The 19,709-nt window shown below is 40.4% G+C and overlaps 1 protein-coding gene across 3 annotated transcripts in view; it reads right to left on the bottom strand.

Moving 5' to 3' along the window:
* Positions 1-7,785: 7,785 nt before the first annotated feature.
* The window catches only part of CASS4 (Cas scaffold protein family member 4), a 225,523-nt gene continuing 213,599 nt past the window's right edge, over positions 7,786-19,709 (bottom strand). For all 3 annotated transcript variants that reach the window (XM_085619270.1, XM_085619269.1, XM_085619271.1), the window contains 4 exons: positions 16,992-18,305; positions 15,058-15,135; positions 11,892-11,969; positions 7,786-11,374 (listed from right to left, as the gene is read on the bottom strand). In XM_085619270.1, the coding sequence (XP_085475396.1) occupies positions 10,961-11,374; positions 11,892-11,969; positions 15,058-15,135; positions 16,992-18,305 (1,884 nt within the window). In that variant the 3' untranslated portion in view covers positions 7,786-10,960. The remainder of the gene's footprint in view (positions 11,375-11,891; positions 11,970-15,057; positions 15,136-16,991; positions 18,306-19,709) is intronic.

The raw sequence follows: 19,709 nt of genomic DNA, 5'->3' as shown, positions 1-19,709 counted from the left end.
GACCTGGCTTGGAAGTTTGGGCTGGACTGTTCCCATGAGGAACAGGGTCAAGACTAATTTGCATATGGCTGGGTCTGAACCGGGGTGGCGAAGTGAGCTAAAGAATGATGATGGAGTCAACCCAGACCTGTGACTGGGGGTGACTGAAAAATGTCACCGCTCCGTCCATCATCTCCTTGTGCTTGCTTTGTTTGCCCTACGTTGGCATGGTATGCCGGGACGTGGGCCCCTTGCTCTGTTATGTTTCATACAGGTGCCCGATATAGGCTCAGGTAGCAACCCGATCTTTCACCCAAATTTCCCCTGCCATTACACTACATAACGATTCTTGGTACTGACCTTTTACCTAGTTACCGTAATGCCTAAATGACATGGGGTTTTCTAAGAAAACTAGCCTCATTCATTATGCATGAGGAATCTTTTAATCGCAGCAGGACTACCATCTCCTGCATAATAACTATGTATAGGGGTCATCCCTTACGTCATCCTAGTTCATCACACAGCAAGGTATATCCGCTGGGGGTACCACATTGGGTACAAAAACACCATATCTTTGCTGAGGCAAGAGAGGAGAAAAGGACTTCCATGCTGACACACTGATGCGAGACGCTGAGGTTCCTGCACGCAGACACTCTAGCTCGCAGTGGTCTGACATCCCTTGCGTGGTGTTCATCTCGAGACCAGAACGGGGTCCCACAGTCTCTCACTTCAGGTAATAGGGTTGACTTTATCCTAGAGCGATTCTTGGCTTTTACACCCACATACATGATACACTTGGGTACAGCTAGTGAGGGTCGCATCGTAGGAGTACGTATTTTATTGTCATGTATTTTTATACTTGCCTGTATTCATGGTTTTAGCACTATGGTAGGAATCTACCATCCTTTTACTCTATTGGTGCTTACAATCATTTATATCTGTTTCTGTCTTATGGTTGTTTCAGTGCACCTATTTTACATTAGAATGACGCTGGTTCAATAAATGCTTATTGAAAAACGCCCCCACCGTTTATTCTGTGTATCTCTCTGAGACAATGTGGGCACGAGTGACTGAGCGAAAAGTATTGCACTATTTCCATGATCCTGAGGGATCAGGGTCGTCATGTTCAATAGTTGGCAAGAACTATTCTCTCCTTGGTAAGAGGGGTTTCTAGCGGCACTGTGAGCTAGCTGGTATACAGGCTAACATACCTGGTGGGGGTCTAGGACACCAATCCTTCAGTGTATGTTGTCTAAAAGCGCAGATCCTATATAGGTTTATAAGAACTACACAACAGCTCACTTTGCCACTAGATTCAAGTTAGCCTGGCTGATGAGGGGTGTTACCCCGAAACTGATCCCAGGATGCTTCTTTCCAGTCCAGGGAAGACCTGCCTTGGCAGTTTGGGCTGGACTTTTCCCGTGAGGAATAGGGTCAAAACTGATTTGCATATGGCTGGGTCTTAACTGGGGTGATGAAGTGAGCAAAAGAATGATGATGGATTCAACACCGATCTGTGACTAAGGGTGAGTGTCTGAAAAGTTTCACTGCTACGTCGATCATCTCCTTGTGTTTGTTAATGATGAAGATAATCATATGCTTTGCAAGATTAGGTGCAGCTGTTTGCTCTTCTAGAGCTATTGGATCTAACTCAAGTCATAGGAATGCACCTGGGCCAGATTTAGGGTTTCCAAAGGACTCTATGTTATCAGAAAAAGAAAATCTGCCTGAGTTTTGATGTAAGGAACCAGTGCATTTAGGAAGCTGTAATTCTGCTTCAGTTCCATTACAAAAATTTTATAAATCAATTAAACAAATCTGAAAAATGTCCCCAAAATTATGATTTGTGAAAGGAAAGGCCAGAACTGGAAATTGTGTGTTCTCTTGACGTGCTGCCATCTGCTTGCCCTAACCTTATATGACCCAGGGTGATGTTTTAAAAATAGAAGGAGTTTGGTAGGCGCCTGTAAGAAATTGGAATATTATTTGGAGAGGACAACTGCCCACCTCAAGGATTAATCACAACTCTTAACATGGTGAACTCAAAAAGTCACTAAATTAATCAGAGCTCAACCCCCTGGCAGCAAAGCAATGTGTAAAGTAGTTATGCTGTACCACAACAGTAGTAAGCCAAAATTCCAAACAGTAAAAATCTCAACCTAATTAGAATAATAAAGTAAAATGTAATAAACAAAATGACACCGAAATGGGAAAAAACAATATGAGAAATCAGCGATATAAATTTTTAAAGTTTAATAGGAATAGCCCCGAAAAGAGCGAGACATTAATGATGGTGGTGGTAGACCTCGACCTAGGGATATTTTGAGGCTGGCCGTGATGGAGTGCAGGTCGGATACACCAACCAGGTTCATCCCTGTCAAAGATTTTACCTTCTGAGGTAGATTCTGCCTGATTTAACTTCGGCAGACAGGTTACTTCTGTTACTCTTGTTTTCTCCCCGTAGCCACACAGGAGGTCAGCCAACTGACCACTGGAGTCCACTTCTTTGTTGTGGGTACAACAGGAAGCAAGTCCTGTCCTTCAGGACTCCTTTCAGGCCACAGAGAGCAGGTCCAGTATTATTCCGATCTTCCACAGGTTCAGAAGGTGTTCTGAACTGGGTGCCTGGAGATGCCACATTTATCCCTGGCACAAGATAGTGGGCGGTGTGACTCTTGGGCGCTAACTAACCAATGAGGTAAAAGTTCCTGGGACATCCCTACTACTTCTTCAGAAGTTTCTGTTTACCTTACAGCAAACAGGCCCAAAATGCCATGTGTCAGGGCATTTTCACGATGATGATGCAGAGCGCCAGCAGCTATACTAAACTTGGGCTCTGAGGGATAGATGTATTTGTGGGGGTGTCATCAGGAAAATCACAAATTTCCTCCAACTCCTAACACTAAAATCCAGTTTGAAGCAGGTACTGTACCCACAAAAAATCCAGAGATAGAAGTTTGGTAGAATAAAGCGGGGTCATTCAGCAATCAGACAAAGTATCTACAATAACAGTGTTGGCCTCCTGTTCTCTCCCTTCTAAGTGTGCCTAATTTGTTACATGTGGCTTAGCTGACCTGTCACGGAAGATTTGGCAGTGTCGTATCACAGAATACCTACAGCCCTCACTTAATGTGTGGCCTGCAGAGGAGGCACCTTTGCCCATTGAGGCTACCCTGTTGTTTAATCATGGGAAGCATTTCACACCGTGTCATGCCTATTCAAGGCTGAGCACAGGCTGAGAGAAGCTGGAGATCTGATGCAAATTAGCTCCCAGAAACTTAAGCAGGGAATTGTGATTTTTTTAAATGTTAATTTTTCTTAATATTTATTAAACATCCGACTTCTCCATTGGTTTGGGTTATTAATAACTATTAAAAATAGTGGTTTATTATTTTTTCAAGCATGTCCCTTTCATTTATCAGCATTTTAATCTGCGTTCTGGTTTTCTACATAGAACAGCTAGGCCTGCCACATTGAAAATTGTCACTGCGGGGACATGATAACATTATTTTTCGTTGAATCCCACTTTAAATACTGTGCACCCTACATTGCTGGCTACAAGGCTTGCACGAGAATGACTTACTAATATTCCATAGGGGGCTTTTATCTGTCAAAGCAAATTATGTTAACATGCTGCACTGCAGGTTTTACATTGTAGCAATCAGCCAACACAGGGTATGCCTGTAGCCATGTATGCATTGCCACTTTATTGGATGGCACACTAGTCACCAACTCCGTACCATTGAGAAGCTTCTTTTCAATCTCATGAGAGAAGGAAGAAAAAATATATAACTTTAAAAACAGAATCATTGTACCTAGCCAACTGCCTTTTTCTTTGTCAGATGACTGCATAACAATGCTTGGCAACCATATACTGCGTAGATTAAACGGCTGCTAGGTTGGCAGTGACCTTGTCATATTCCTTGAAAAGAAGTACAAAGTTAAACTGTGCTGCCCCTATCGTGGGTGCCAGGTGGTCAGCCCACAGTCAGTTTGAGTCACTCCTTTGGTCTGGGACTGGCATTACTTTTCCTCAAGCCACAGTCCTCACTACTCTTGCCCAAACTGTAGCAGGTGCAGTACAGAATCTGGTGCAGCCTCTCTTGTGCAGTCCAGGGTGTATCAGGGCAGTCCTGATCAGTCCTTGTTCCAGTTCAGACATGATCTGAGGTGGAGGATGCTGGGGTGCCATGTTTATTCCCAGAACGTTCCCTGGGGGGATGATGCAGTCACTAGCTAATGGGCTACCTGGTCACCTCCCTCTTAGTGATGACTTTCCGGCTATGTGTGGCATCTACTAATCCCAGAGTGCACTATCCTGTCCCCTCCTGAGGTCTCAGGACTCTTCCTCGGATGTCACGAGCTTGGTAGCCCACCCAAGAGTTGTGGATATGTGAGGGCTACATGCCCACAGAAAAACTGGTTTAGTACTGGGTTTCCCTCTATGTCCAGTTTCCAGCAAGTCTACCTGAACAAAGGGCAGCCCTTCAGGAATGTGAATGCCATCTGCCCACTAAAGGCGGCTTCACCTTTGAAGGTCACCTTTTGGGCTAACACCCTGAGTGGCTTCCTGTGAAGGGGAGGTAACACCTCTCCCTTGAGCAGGCTGCTATTGCTCCTAAGCCTGGGAGTCATTCACACAACTCCCTAGGTGGTCAGAATGCAGTCTGGTGGCCAGTGACAGTGTTAGGCTACTGGACAAACTGGGTCAAGGAGTGGCAACTTTCTAAAAGTTGCATTTCTTAAATAGGGGGATTAAATTCGATCTGGGTATCAGGTCAGGTTTAATTCACAATTAATTTTGTACTTTACAGTACCCAGCTAAGTAGTCCCATTCATAAGTTAGCCAGGCTGAGGGGTCAGTTGGTAACCTTGTGTTAGCCAATGGGCCTCCTTGTTTTTCCCCGGAAAACCATAATTTGAAAGTGTTGCTGCTAAGACACATAAACAAACACATGTCCTACTTAATAATATACAGCTCCGTGCCTTAGGGCTCTATAGTCTTTTCTTCGGGGAGACTTAAACATATTGTTATGGGTAGTGGGCGCTTCACCATTAGTTTAAATGGCAAAGTCGAATTACAAGTCTTACCACTGCTCCTCCAGTCCAGAGTGGCAGGCAGGAAGCCATTTTGTACAATGTCACACACAGGGTGGCACAAACAGTGCTGCAGCCCTAAGTGGACACTCTGCCTTACATGCCCTAGGTACCCTGGGTACCATATACTAGGGACTTATAAGTAAATCAATTCTTGCCAATTGAGGATAGCCAAATTATCATATACATAATGGGTTAGAATGCTAGAACAGATGTCTGATTAGCAGGCCTCTATTCACTCTCTGAGTCGATAAACCAGCAGCATCAGACCAAAATTGTGGGGGTGAACATGCAAAAAGAGGATAAATGTAAATGAAAAGGAGGATTTGAGCAGTAATAGACAGCTCTGCAATGGGCTTGTCAAGTTGCTTTGTCTTGCCTTTATGGAAAAGGAGTGGCATGTTCTAAAATGTCTGTGAAGTTAACTTGGAAACAATTTAACATTTGATGGTTATTTGGACTTTTTTGTCCAATGAGTTACTGCTGTTGTGGTGCAAAATGTAAGCAATTTTACTACAAACCAGCATAAGAGATGGGTGCCAAGTTTGTAGGAGTGGGCGGTAAATTACGCTCCTCTGGTGGAGTTTGCAAATTTGCCCACTAGAGTACGGAGTTTCAGAAAAACTCTGCCAACCGCCTCGTGGTGGAGTTTTTTCTCGCGCAGCCCGCCAACGTTAAGTTGGCGAGCACGAGCAAGAAAATCAAGCGCTAGACCGCCTCCCGGTAAGATTTATCAACGCGATCGTGGTCGGAAATGATGTCTTGCGTCGAAAAAGCTGCCGCTCGCTTTGTAATAGCAGCCGCTCAAATAGAAACTCTACTCGAGCGGCAAAAAGAAGCAGTGCCCTCTCGCACACCGTGTGGTGCTGCTCACACTGTTTTTATGGCACAGAACAAGCTCCCGGTGCTAAAAATTAGCATGACGCACTGCAACTCTGCCTCTCGCGGAACTCCGCAGAACCTTGCTCAGTTTTTAGGTAACTCTGCAGAATTCTACGGAGTGAAACTCCACAAGTTCTTTCAACCCCTATACATTTGTTTACTCCTTGTTTGCAGATTCTACCTAGTGGTAAGTGCCTATTGAAATCTACGCTAGATGTAATAATGCATAATTTTGGCTGGTTAGCAGGCAGACAGATCAATTTTGAATTTACTTTGATATTTGCAGTCAGTGCATGCAACCTTATATTTAGCTAGTGGAGGTCTTTTGATTATCTGCACCGCTAGCCACCAAATCATACATGCCAGCTATTTAATTAGCAGAAGGGTAAATATGAAGTTTCTTTGCTTTTGGCAAGGTCACCTTTCAAACACTATGCAGTGTCTCCTATTTAGCCAGAAGCCAGGTAAATAGGGAAGTTTATTTCATATCTTTCAGCTGTGGCTAAATTGCATATCATTTCTGTTATTTAGTTAGCACCTGTGTAAATACTAAAGTGTATTTCCTATTTGCATAGCCACTACCAAACTGTACATTATTTCTATTATTTAGCCAGCGGCAGAGTAACTAATGAAGTATATATGCTATTTGCATGGCTGCAGGTCACATTGTACATAATGTCTGCTATTTACAAGAAGCCAGGTAAAGATTGAGGCTTCTTACAATTTGCTGGAAACTTACAGCATAATGTTTGCTATTTAGTCATTGGTCAGGTATATACTGAATATTATTTGCTATTTGCAAGGCCACTGGCCAAGCAGTGCACAATTTCTACATGCTGGGAAAATATTACAGTTTATTTGCTGTCCAAACAGTACATAGCACTTGCTATTTAGCCAGTGGCTGGGTAAATAGCAAAGTTTATTTGCTGAGTGTATAGCAGTGTTCCAAATGTTTAATGTATAAAAACAGGATCTATGTTGTGAAAGTGGATGAGATACATTTTAAGCCTACTATTTGATGTAAAGTGAATGAGTTAAATAAAAGATGTGCGATTCATGTAACTTAACGTATGCCTTAAAAATTTGAAAAATATATAAAAGTAATTATCCTGAATAATAAGTTGTTTGTCTTTAACTCTACACCCCAAGCAATAGATCCTATTTGCAGCTCCTTGCTCTATTGAAACACTCTTTTTGCCCCCTTCTTGTGATGCCTTTAAGATAAGTCAGGCCTGCAAATGCCACTTAAAGATCAGCAGAATGTCATTTCCTGGGTCTAAAAATGTTAGTAATGATGAAATTATGTTCTGCATTAAAAGATGTCCTCATTTCTTTCTAAAAAGTCAAATTTCTCCTTGGTTAATTACTGGTTTTCTGCTTCTGATCCTGGGTTCTCTGAGAAATAGATTATATTTGCTAAAAGGTAGTGTGACAACATAATTATTTGCAAGTCTCTGTTCTTTTATTATTCTATACTATTATCTTGCAAGTAATGTTTTAGGACTTTTTTATGCATTGCCTCGTTTTCTCATTTTTTCCATTTCTTCCATTTCGGATGTTTATCTGCCGCCCGGCAACTTACTTCCTTGACTAATTTCTATATTTAAAAAATCAAATACAATTTCATCTCTTTATTTTGTAAAAGTATGTGCACATATTCTTAGACACAATGATTCAATGTCATCAGACATTTTAATAATTAGTATGTATCAAGCTTGAAATCCTTCAGGCATTTAGCCCATAAAATGAAATCTTCACAGGATTTGAAAACGCTTTTACCAAATAGGGTGTTAGCATATTGAACAAAAAGTGAGTAAAACATAAATAAAGTACAAAGAATTTTATTTAAAACATTCTGGACATCTGACCTGGTTAAATGTTCAAGTTGAACACTTTCAGATAACACAATAAGTCCAAGGTGAAAATTTGAAAGTAGTTTTTAAGAATCATTCAAAGATAATACATTCCCAAAGCTACATCAATTTATAGTTCTTTAATTCATTGAGTTTTCTGGCTCCAATACCACAGGGCTGAGTCTAAGATACCTCAGTTCAATCTAAATTTATTACAGTACACTTCAATTACATATCAGGATAATCTAATCACACATGGGATATTTGTTAAGATTTCATGGTCTACGGTACATTAGAATATAGAATTATCTTTAGAAAAATAAATTACTAGTTCAAACTAATGCAATGAATCATTGACATTAGGAAAATAAAAGAACATTTGTAAAACTATAAGGTGGGATGTGACCACATTTACAAAAAGTGCATTAAAAATATGAAAACACAAGAAAGGGTAAAACAATAATCCTATAAAATCACTGCACTATACATGTATATTACAATAGGCATTTCAGAAGAATACTTTGTCTTTCAATTTCAGAACATTTTACAAAAAAAATTTTGGAGCTTATTTGTAAGTCCCTTGCACCACCTGTATGTCACTTTTCCCCATATTAAAAGTGATGCAAAGGTGGCGCAAAGGGATTATAAATAAGCCCTTATGTATTTAGTTATACAATAAACCGATACACACATTCCTTTTATATAAAAGATGACAAAAATTATAGAAAAATCTTCATTATTGTAATGCTTGCAAACATAGCACCATCAATACATAATGTACTTGATATTTCTTAACATTAATAGAATACAAAAAAACTCATGGAAATATCATTTAGGACATTCTTTCAAGTTTTTATTTGTGAAATACCTCTCTTCACAGCAACAAAAATCAGAAATTCCATATTTTAACTTAATACCACATTTTCAAAATATTATATTAATGAAGATTTATGGGCTCTTCAGGACTCAAATAGTTGATCGAAACATGGATACTGCTGCTAAATGAAGACCATCTTGGTTTGGTAGCAGAACACTTTCCTTTGATAGCAACACACATTTTCTTTTCAACAGCATCAAAAATGATAAAACACCTATTTGTACCCAATAAGACATTTAAGGACATTAGGATACTCAAGAAATCAATCTGCTCCTTGTTTTCAATCAATTCCTAAACTTCTAGTTAAAACAATGTCCTGGGATTTCAAACTGGAATAGGCCTCAATGCTCAACATAACTTACTGTGTACACAGAACGCTAGGAATTGTTCCTCTCCCTCTAGATTTAGTCTAACTAGAATTATTACTCTTTCACTTAAAAATATTGTACTTTCTTCACACTATAACTATTTGGTTTTAAATTATACATCACATCATGCCTGTTCCTTAAGCCAATCACCAAGAACATCCGACAAACGTTCCTTCTTGTACATTCAAGTCCGGATTCAGTATGTTATAGCAGAGTCCTTTTATTACTTTGTTCTCAAGCATAGTGGAATTAGCATATGCTTGTGGATATTTACTTCACAATATAAGACAATTTCTTTGTAAATATTGCCTACTAGAAATACGATTGCATATAAAAATTAAATATACAAATCTAGCTCAACTTTCAAGCCAGTTAAATGTATGAATGAAATAGTAGCCTCCCCCTTATATACAAATAACAGCCAAGGGGCAAAACGCAGGCCCAAGGGTGTATCCCCTTCTTGTTCTGAATGAGTATCAGGACCAATGACTGTAGATATATTTGGGCATTTAAAGCAACACTCTCCTAATGTTATTATCCACAGACCTAAAGAAAATATAATATATTCCCCAAAGGTAGTTGCTTTGAAATGAAAGTAGGCATGGGACAGTCCCCCATAAGGGGCCTAGAGATGGTCCATAGCAATTTGTGTCACTCTGTTTATTCTAGTCTTGCCATAACCCATCTTCATACTTTTGAATTTCCCATATTTTCAAGGTGCGGGTGGGACTGGCTAACGACTTTGCTGAAACTAATGGTCTGTTGATTCTTTGTCTACTCCATACTGAACATATCCATGGAACGTGATGAGAAGAACGTAATATAGGCTAGCATTGAGTCACTTTCATGTGCAACATTATTGGTAAAATGTAAAAGACATACAATTGTTGGACGGAATGCAGAACAAATCAAAACATTCACCCCCAGACAAGAGATCTGGGTTGAATCCATCATTCGTTTGCTCACCATGCCACCCCAGTTTAGACCTGGCCATATGCAAATCAGTCTTGACCCTGTGCCTCATGGGACCAGTCCAGCCCGAACTGCCAAGCCAGGTCCTCCCTGGACCGGAAACAAGCATCCTAGGACCGGTTTCGGGGTTTCACCCCTCTTCAGCCAGGATAGCTTGATTCCAGTGGCACAGTGAGCCAGTCCAGGGAGGACCTGGCTTGGTAGTTCGGGCTGGACTGTTCCCATGAGGCATAAGGTCAAGACTGATTTGCATATGGCTGGGTTCAAACTGGAATGGCATGGTGAACAAAAAAACTATGGATTTAGGCCCAGATCTCTGTACTGGGGTGAGTGTATGACATTGTTCTGCATTCTGTCCATCAACTGTTGTTTTTGCATTAGTATAATGTAGTTCTGCCAGACAGAAGAAGAGCATATAAAACGAATATAAAAGGTAAAGAATTAAATTGAAAGAAATCAGAATATGGTAAATATCTTGGAGTGCAAGAGCCAGTACTAATGACAAAAGAAGAAACAAAGAAGAAACACGTAGAATCAATACAATAGCTAACATTTCAACTTATATCTACATATGTTTTTGTCTAGAGGAATCTTTCTTTGATAATTTTGAACCATAGAAAAAAATGCTTGTTGAACACTATATCAAAAGCTGTCAGAGCTTGTGTACATATCAGAAAACAAGATTTGGCTAACCAGAATGCAAAGGGTTATGTGACGATAATATGGAGTCTATTGCAGTCTGAAGCATAGCAGTGTGTCCTGGCTCACTCAAGACCTAAAGAAATGAGGATGCTTGGATTCCACGTTATGGAAATACTTGATTGCTTGATCGTGCTTTGTGTGAGGAAGGGGTGGGCTCCAGATGAGAACAGTAAGAAAAATGTTTGAAGATAGAAGGTAATCACACAAAATTATCATAGGAACATGTTGCATTAGTCCAATGAAGCTCTAAATTGCTGTGTTTCATAGGCTAGCTGGTTTGCCTGCTCCTGTAGATCCTGCAAAGCGGATGGGTTTGGGTACTGTATGGCAGCCGTCTTTGTGGCCACCGCCAAGTTCTTCAACAAGGTGCACAGCTGGCTGCTCCGGCACAGGATATCATTGCGAGCATCGTTTTCCTGTACTTGTCGGCAAAGATTGTCTACCAGTTTCTGTCCAACCATAATGATGAGTTTGCTGTGACCTATAAAGACTTCCGGGGGCTGGTTATTACTTAGACTGTTGTTAAATACACTGGTGGCCTTTTGGAGAGCTCCAAAATATAACCGGCAGTGCTCCGACAGAATGACCTTGTGTGATGATTCTGCTGTGTGGTGGTTACTGTTCTTGTCTGAAGGTGGGGTTACCTAATGGAGGGAACAAAAAGTGTCATATTAGTAGGCTGTATGTCACTATATCTTGACAGATATCGAAATATATCAATATATATATACATACAAAATGTTTGCTTCCACATTATTGGCTGTCACTATTCCATCACGGGCTATGTAGACAGAGGGAAGTGCAGGTTTACTATTCTTAAATCCACATCTATTTACTGTGATGATGCAGTGGTAGTCAATATTGTGAATTCAATATTTTGTTGGTCGAGAGATATTTCGACAACAATGTAGTGAACCCTCCACCATATGGATGATCTATATCATGCAATAATTTAAACAATATATTAATATATGATGATTGTAGACAAAACATCAATGACAGTAACTACATCCCATCTTGTGTCTCCTTTTCATGTCGAGTCATAAGTTGTGCCTCTAACATTGTATTCTTTTTTATGGCTTTTCAAGACATTTGTATATGATAAAGATAAGCCATACAATAAATATTGACCAGCTAAGACTCATATTGCATCAAAAATACCTGCGTCTGAAAAACGGCTTTCTTTTTGACTGATTCTTTATCAGGACTTTTGGGTGCTTGTTCCAAGTCAGGTTTCCTCTGAAAAGAAATGAGCACATAGAAAGAGATCAGTTCCTTCTGTTTGATATTCAGTTCCAAAAGAACAATGCAAGCCAAAAAACAACATCTTAGATGGAACTAGCTGGGATAATGTCCACGGCTAATATAGACCTGATGAGTTTAGATGCTCTCCACAGGTGGCAAGATCCTTGTTTGTCCAAAGGTAGTAGTGAATTCGACCTTATATATTGAGGACTAATGGAACCTGGGCCTCCACCCCTTGTTTGCACACATAAACATTTTTTAAGTAACCATCTACAGAAAATATGACTCAACACTTACCTCGGGTTTAAAAGTCGAAAATGTTTTTCTTATTGGCATACTGGTTTACAGGATTAATGACCCCCAACAAAATTTTAATTTTAATTGCCCCTCTCACAGTTAGAAGGAGCTGTTATAATAATTATGCAAATGAAGGTATTTCCAGTCCCCCCTACTTTAGTGAGGAGATTTTTAGCCTTAATTTAATGCTAGCAAACCATGCCATACTAATATTCAGTCCTTTAGTGCCTCTTTGAAGAGAAGCAAAAGGTCATAAGTGGAACACATGAATTAATCCAAATGCAACAGCAACAAAGGGATGGATGGCATGCTTAAATGAAGTGCCCACATTCCAGTGCATCGTTTTTTACCTACCATGCAATTCTAGAGAAAGGCATGCCTTATTCAAATGAGTAGTGCGCCTGCTCCTCATGGGTACAGTCCGTACCGAACTGCCAGGCAAGGCCCTATTCAGAAGAGACCACAAGCAACCCCAGACCGGTTTTAACCTACTTAGGTCTCATCAGCGAGGAATAGCTTGACTCCTATAGCACATTGAGAACGGAACCCACCTCTGGGTATACGTATCACGCTTAGGGCATGAACTGCAACAACAACAAGGTGATTGATGGAATGCTTGTATTAATCTCAATCACTGGCAGTCACTCGGGCCACATTCCAGTCCATTGCTTTTTGCCAAAGAAGCCACTCTACAGAAAGGCACGCCTTATGGAAATCAGAATAGACCATGCTCCTCATGGCAACAGTCCAGCCCTGAGCAATTAGCAGTGGCTGAGAATATTTCAAGTATCCCATCCATCAATTTCTGTATACTTCAGTACATGAATTAACCCATGCACTGGTAATTACTCTGGCTGCATTCCTGTAAATCATGGCTTGCCCACTATGTCACACTAGACAGAGAGCAAGCCTGTACAAATCATCCTTGGTCCTGCTCGAATACGAACAGTCTAGCCCAGGCTGCCTGGCACCGTCCCCTCTGAACAGCAACACAAGTAACAACTGAACAGTGAGGTGCAGCTTGAAACATATGTGGGTCCATGTCTGGGCATACTGGCCACATTTAGGGCATCACACTGTTCTTCACAGATATGTTTCTGGGCTGACATTGCTACTTTCCACTAAACCTGAGACCTATGCCACAGCCTCCATGTGACAATAGCAACTGCAGCCCTCGCTCTCACCAATGATGCCACCAAGGTGACAAGCTGGCACAGCCAAAAGCAATCATCACAGAATTTGCTCCCTAGTCTCTGAATTCCTCTGCAGATTTCATTTTTGCGGCTTGGGGATTAGGCCAGTCACAAGTTTGGTAAACCATCTGGGAAATGTTGCAAATTGATGGATTTGTTGTTACTGGACACAACATTTTATAAACCACACTTGTAGTGTGCAGGGGTTATCACAACCTCTGTTTCTCTGGTGGTTATAACTCTCCGTATGAACTTAATATTTCTTGGCTTCTAACCCTCAGAGTAGAATCACATTGTTTTGCTTGGTATAGATCAGACATGAGAGCCACAACATTCTTCTCCTGTCTGGTAGCTTTCAAAACCTAGCAGGGCTTCCCAATCTCTGCCTTCCCCAGTATTGCTTCTCAGGATGGTGGTACTTTATTGCACTGCAGTTCACCTAAACCTCCCTATTTCCTGCTAGGTATTGCATTTTCTACAATAGGTGTACAACGGAGACATGCATCTCACCCACCGCCACCAAATTATTATATGTGTACAGGGTGTTTCAATTGCAGCGACCCACATTTTTGCCCGGTACCCTGTGGTACCCTTTTCTCAATGCCCCCAAAAGATATTCCCGCCAGAACATATTACAATACTATAGAGCAGGGTTTCCCAAACTGTGGGTAGTGACCCACTAGTTGGCTGTAAGCTGATTTTTGGTTGGTCGCAAAAGTGGGAGCAATAAATAAAAATGCCTTTAAATTCTTTGCTTAACTTGTCACATTTGCCTGCCAGCGCTTCAAAGACAGACACCAAATGTCAGGCTATGTCTAAGTTGCTAAAGGATTTGTGTATACCTTTCTTTCTCTGACTGCAAAGTAAGAGGTGTTTTTAAATTGAATTATGTGACAATCTTGCTTGATGCCAAGGGATGTGAAAGGAAACGTTCTGGGATGTTGAGTTTTTGCAACACGCAACAAAATTTAATTATCATTTGTGTGCTATATAGTTCTATCAGTAAGTCTGCATGTCTGTACAAATTTAGTGGCCAATTCAATGGAAAACGTGCTGTCTGTGAATGACAATGCGCTGCCGCATGAAGCTTTAGTTACATTAAAAAATCACACCTCCTCATGTCCATTAAAGGTAAGTGTGTTGCGAAAGTGTGTCATTCTAAAAAGTGGGTCATGGTTCTGAAAAGTTTGGGAATCACTCTTCTAGTTACCTTAATGGAAATGGTGTGCACAGACAGCCTACTACTGTCTTTGTCCTATATTTCTCATAAATCTTCTCATTATAACCTAGTAAGGTAGCTCAGCAAGTTGTGAACGGAACCATACAAATTGTAGAAATGCACTATATTAAAGCACTAATCTAATGCCCGTAACATAGGGTAACATCTGCTGCGGACTTCTGCACGTAACTTGAAGACCACAAGCTTGAATCCAGTGGTGCTCACTAAGCCATTTATCCAGCAAGGATAATAATATGAGTATTATGAAACTGGAAATTATAACTCAGATTATTGCAGAGTTTACAGACAATTAATTTGTTGGCGAGTTCCATTTCAATGGCTAGTTTTAACGTTTAGTATTTCCAAGAATTACCTTTTCCTCTGATTGCTGCTTCTTTGAAACTCTTCGATACAGCGTGAGGTTCAACATTTTTTCAAACTCCTCTTTTTTCTGAAAGAAAAATTTGCCAGATGATATATTGTTAAAATGCAAATTACAGGGCAGCAGAAATTGCGAAGGAGTCAGTCCCTCCCCTGATGAGCCTAAGACGTCATCTAGGCAGATCTGACAGCAGAAATGAATGATTATTCTATAAAATATTAAAGTACTTATTTTCTGGCATTTAGGTTTGAAATAATTAATTCTCACCTTTCTCCCACATATATCAGATGCAGCCACATGCCTGTTTAAACATGATTAACTCTCAAGTACTTAGCATAATTATAACTTATAGTATTGTCTTTTCATTAAACTGAAATACCGGAAGAAAGTGAAAAGTGTAACACGGCAAATGAACACAGAAATGTTGGTATTAAATCAATAACGACTGTGGCGAAAAGATTCCTGGGCTATTTATATTAGATATGTATATTTTCCAACCAGTGGTCAGAATCTACTGGTGTTAGTGTTCCTTTTGGCTCCATTATTTCCCCCACAAAAATGAATTCCTTCTGTGATGAAGAAACGTCTGAACTCCATTTTGTCATTTTTGCGTTCCATTGCATTTATTCGCTTTGTGTTATTCGGGCATGGCCAAGGGTTTAATGCAGGCCCCTGCAGCCCAACCTTACAAGGTCTCCCCCAACCCTTCAAGGGGCCCCATTCAACAAAAGGCTAATGGATATCTGTAAAATATGGGAGACTCAAGGACCCCTCTTCACAATCTGCTGATGGACCATCATTTTGTGTTATGCCATTGGGCATGGTGATTACTGCCCACCTGTTTGAAGGTTTAGCAGCCGCCACTCTTCACTACTGCTTTTTATATGCACCATTTGCTTTCAAACCATTTTAGAATCTCTACAAACAATGTAATTTTTTTCATGTGAAATATTTTGTAATGTCAAATAAATGTAACATTTTAATGAGTTATTCTCCATTCCCTAATGTCAAAATCTCCCCAGTGAAGAAAGTTGTAACAAATATTTTAGAGAACAATTTCCCATAGAAACAGGGCAAAAAAACATTTCTGATTGACAGGCTGTCGTTAAACGGTAATCGTGAAATATTGCCATCCTCCATTATCTACCACAACTCTCCTAAGTGTTTTTTAGGAAGAGAAGAGTGAGGATCTCCCGCCAAGAAAAAGTGGAGAAACGCCTATCAAGCAGTGCATTTTATATCACGAGTTACATAGAAAATGATTAAAAAGCTAACTTCTAATAATCTGAGTATTCAGTTTGGTGCAATCTCCCAAAACATTTCAAAATCCTTAAAAGCATCTCTCTTCCCTTCCCCATTGTCCTTCCTTTTATCTTCCCATCAAGTACATTTTAAGTAGCTTATCAGTCATGTATCCTTCACATTACGTCATCAGGTTTTGAGGTATCCAATCAAATCCCATTTATTCCCATCATGTGACACAAGCATCCCTCCTATACCAACTAGCACCTTGATGTACTTCTAATTCCCACATATGATGGCCAATACCCTTGTGTTCATTTCCTTTATGTGTCAGCCAATTTATGACCATGTTGGCCATCATATTGAGTCAGTACTATGATATTCCGCCGCTTCCGGCATATGCTAGAAAATGACATGATGCATAATATTGTGTTGTTCCAATGTTATTCCTAAATAGCACCATTGCTATGAACCACATAATGCCATAATGGCAAAATATAACTTTACCTAGTGCTTCGAAAAGGCTTGCGCCGGAGAAGCATACAGGGCGCCAGTAGCTGTATCTCCATACTGGTGCATTAAGATCTCTATAGCCCATCAGTAAGTTTGTTGACCCAATATGCATATAACATAAAATAGAAGAATAATTTCCACTTAATTAGTAAAGTAAAAGTTGCACTAACCTGTAACTGGACGTATTCACATTCTTCTATCATACTTCCTTTGGAGATGTTCACATTTGGTTTGTCCTCCGTTGGTTTAACCCAAGACGGACCCCTTTCCTTCTCATCCATCTCAGATTTTGACCTTTGCAGGGTTCCCATCGACTGCTTGGAATTCCTCTCCTCACCATTTCCTGAAATATTTTTAAAGAGCAGCTTTCCATTGGCAATGATAATTGAAGCAAAACGCTTGATGTCCTCCGGAATTGTGCGAGCGACCATGACAAAGCGATCAAGGTCATCAGGGCTGCTCTGAGGCTTGCTAACAACCAGGACCTCCAGCGACCAGTTGCAGTTGTTCAGTGCTTCTCTGGTTTGCAGGAGAGTTTGGTAAGAGTCAGCAATGATCTGCAGCTGTTTGTTTATTTTTGTCTGAAGGTTGCTGTCCGTGAGGTGGACTGCATTCCTCTTCACCCCATGTGCAAAGTCCAAGAAATCTGCCAGTGACACTTTTATGCTGTCGACAGATCGATGGATTTCCTCAAGGTTCTCCTCCAGGTACTCTTGGAATCGCCACTTGCTGCTCACGTAGATCATGAGGCTCGCTATTGAACTGGCGACTCGATGTTGCAGCTGGGACAACCTCTCTATGGCTACATCAAGTTTCAGTGTTACTTCTTTAGCGGATTCATCAGAAGATGATGAAGCAGAAAAGGACTCCATGGATGTTGACGATGACATGGAAAATGTGCTGGCTCTACTCTCTGTGCTAGCCACCGACAGTCTGTCTTGTTCTAATGGTAAAGAACAGGGTTTGTTGTCTCTTGGTAGTGGTGGTGGAATGTCATATATCCGACTATCGCATGCACTGTTCCTTACACTATAATTTCCTGGCTTTGATACTGTGGGCAAGCCTTTTGGTACATCATAAATGTTCTGGTTACAGCTCGCCTGCTCCATCTTGTTGCTTAAATAGGTTGAAGGAGAATCATAGTTTCCATTGTGCCGCAACATTGGCATATCACGAGAGGGAGGTATGTCATACACTGGTTGACAAGAAAAACTTTGTTTATTCTGAAGTGGGGGCACATCATATATTTGGGAAGGATGTGATTCCCGCCGGATGGGCAGTGTATCATAAAGGACCTGCCTAGGTGGAGAAATGCTAGGCGGGGTCGTATTTGTGCCTGTTTTATCTGGCGACACAGGTACATCATAAATCCAGTCCGACTTTCGAGGATTTGGCAATGTTTTGTAATGGGCTGGGAGCGGAGCCTCAACATATTCATCATTCTCTGTAACATCTCTTCCAGTGGTGGGTGGAATATCATAAGCCTAAGAGGAAGAAAAGCATAGTTAATGAGGCTCATTTTGAGGGGTTTAAAACCTGGTTCTATTCAATGGTTATCCTCAATGTGATATTCCAAAAAAGCCAGATCACAGTAAATTACTCATAAGCATAGGCTGAAAAAGGTATGTCTTCTAAGTCTCAATCAGTAATTGATCTATATCATTTTATACAGGGTTCAAAGACTAATAATGTGATAGTCTTCTCAGTGTTGTGTTGTCTTCCACTCTTAAAATTAATTATTACACTATTAATTAATATCACTGAGTAACAATAAACTGGCTAATGTATTGTCTCGTTCACCACGCCACCATTGGTTCTCATCAATATATGGATACATTTAACTAAAAATGACCAATAAAACAGTGCCACAGGGATAGATCATGTGTAGATTCCTACATACGATGCATAAAAAGGCAACTCTGGAAAACAGTGTAATGGCAGCTCTCGCGGTTCATGGAGGCTTTCTACCAGAATATCAAGCTTTTCATATCCATCTGCCATTTTACTCTACTTGTATGCTAATATACAGCTCTATATATGCTGGGTTTTCGCTTTGAATGTCATATTTAAGTTTTGACAGCTTTCAATGGAAAGCTGTTATAGTCTAGTGTTTAACATCTCAGTTTTTCAATTTTGAGGTTGAGTGTTCACTTCCCTGTGTTTACTGGCTTTGTTTCTTCAGTTAATGATGTAAGCAATTGAAATTTGTTTGAAAATATTATTCACTTTTTACTTCTTTTTAAGAAGATCCTACCTGATATAATAAAAATCCTTTCTATCTCTCTCTCCCACCCTGTCTCTGTTCTTTCATTCCAGCCTGTAAACCAAGTGACTGTATGAGAACTCTAACCTACAGCGCTATGTCTGCTGCATGTCGCTTCATATATCATATATAAGTTTGGACTGTGTATAATAGGGAGTCAATGTGGCCCAGTGGATGAACTCTGAAACTCTCAATTTTGAGGTTAAGTGTTCAATTCCTGATGTTTCTGTTTCTTCACTTTAAGGTTTAGAAACAGGTAATTTATTTGACTGAGGTTGGAAATGTTTTTTTTCTTTTACCTTTTTGAATAGATCCATTTTTAAGTATGAAAACAAGTACATATTGGGAAGTCAAGGGGGCATATTATCAAGGACGGCGTTAAAATTATCGCCGGTTTAGCGGCAGAAAACTGTCGCTAAAGTGGCGATAATGGGCTTGATAATATGCCCTGGAGAATTCCATTAGAAGCCCATGTTCACACCAGAACATGGACTTCTATTGGATTTCTCAAGGGCATATTATCAAGCCCATTATCGCCGCTTTAGCGGCAGTTTTCTGCCGCTAAACTGGCGATAATTTGTAACGCCGTCCTTGATAATATGCCCCTAGATTTTCTATGCATCTG

Source organism: Triturus cristatus, chromosome 7, assembly GCF_964204655.1.
Source record: "Triturus cristatus chromosome 7, aTriCri1.1, whole genome shotgun sequence".
NCBI lineage: Eukaryota > Metazoa > Chordata > Amphibia > Caudata > Salamandridae > Triturus > Triturus cristatus.
The sequence above is the reverse complement of the archived record's forward strand: the minus strand, read 5'-3'. Positions and strand labels throughout refer to the sequence as shown.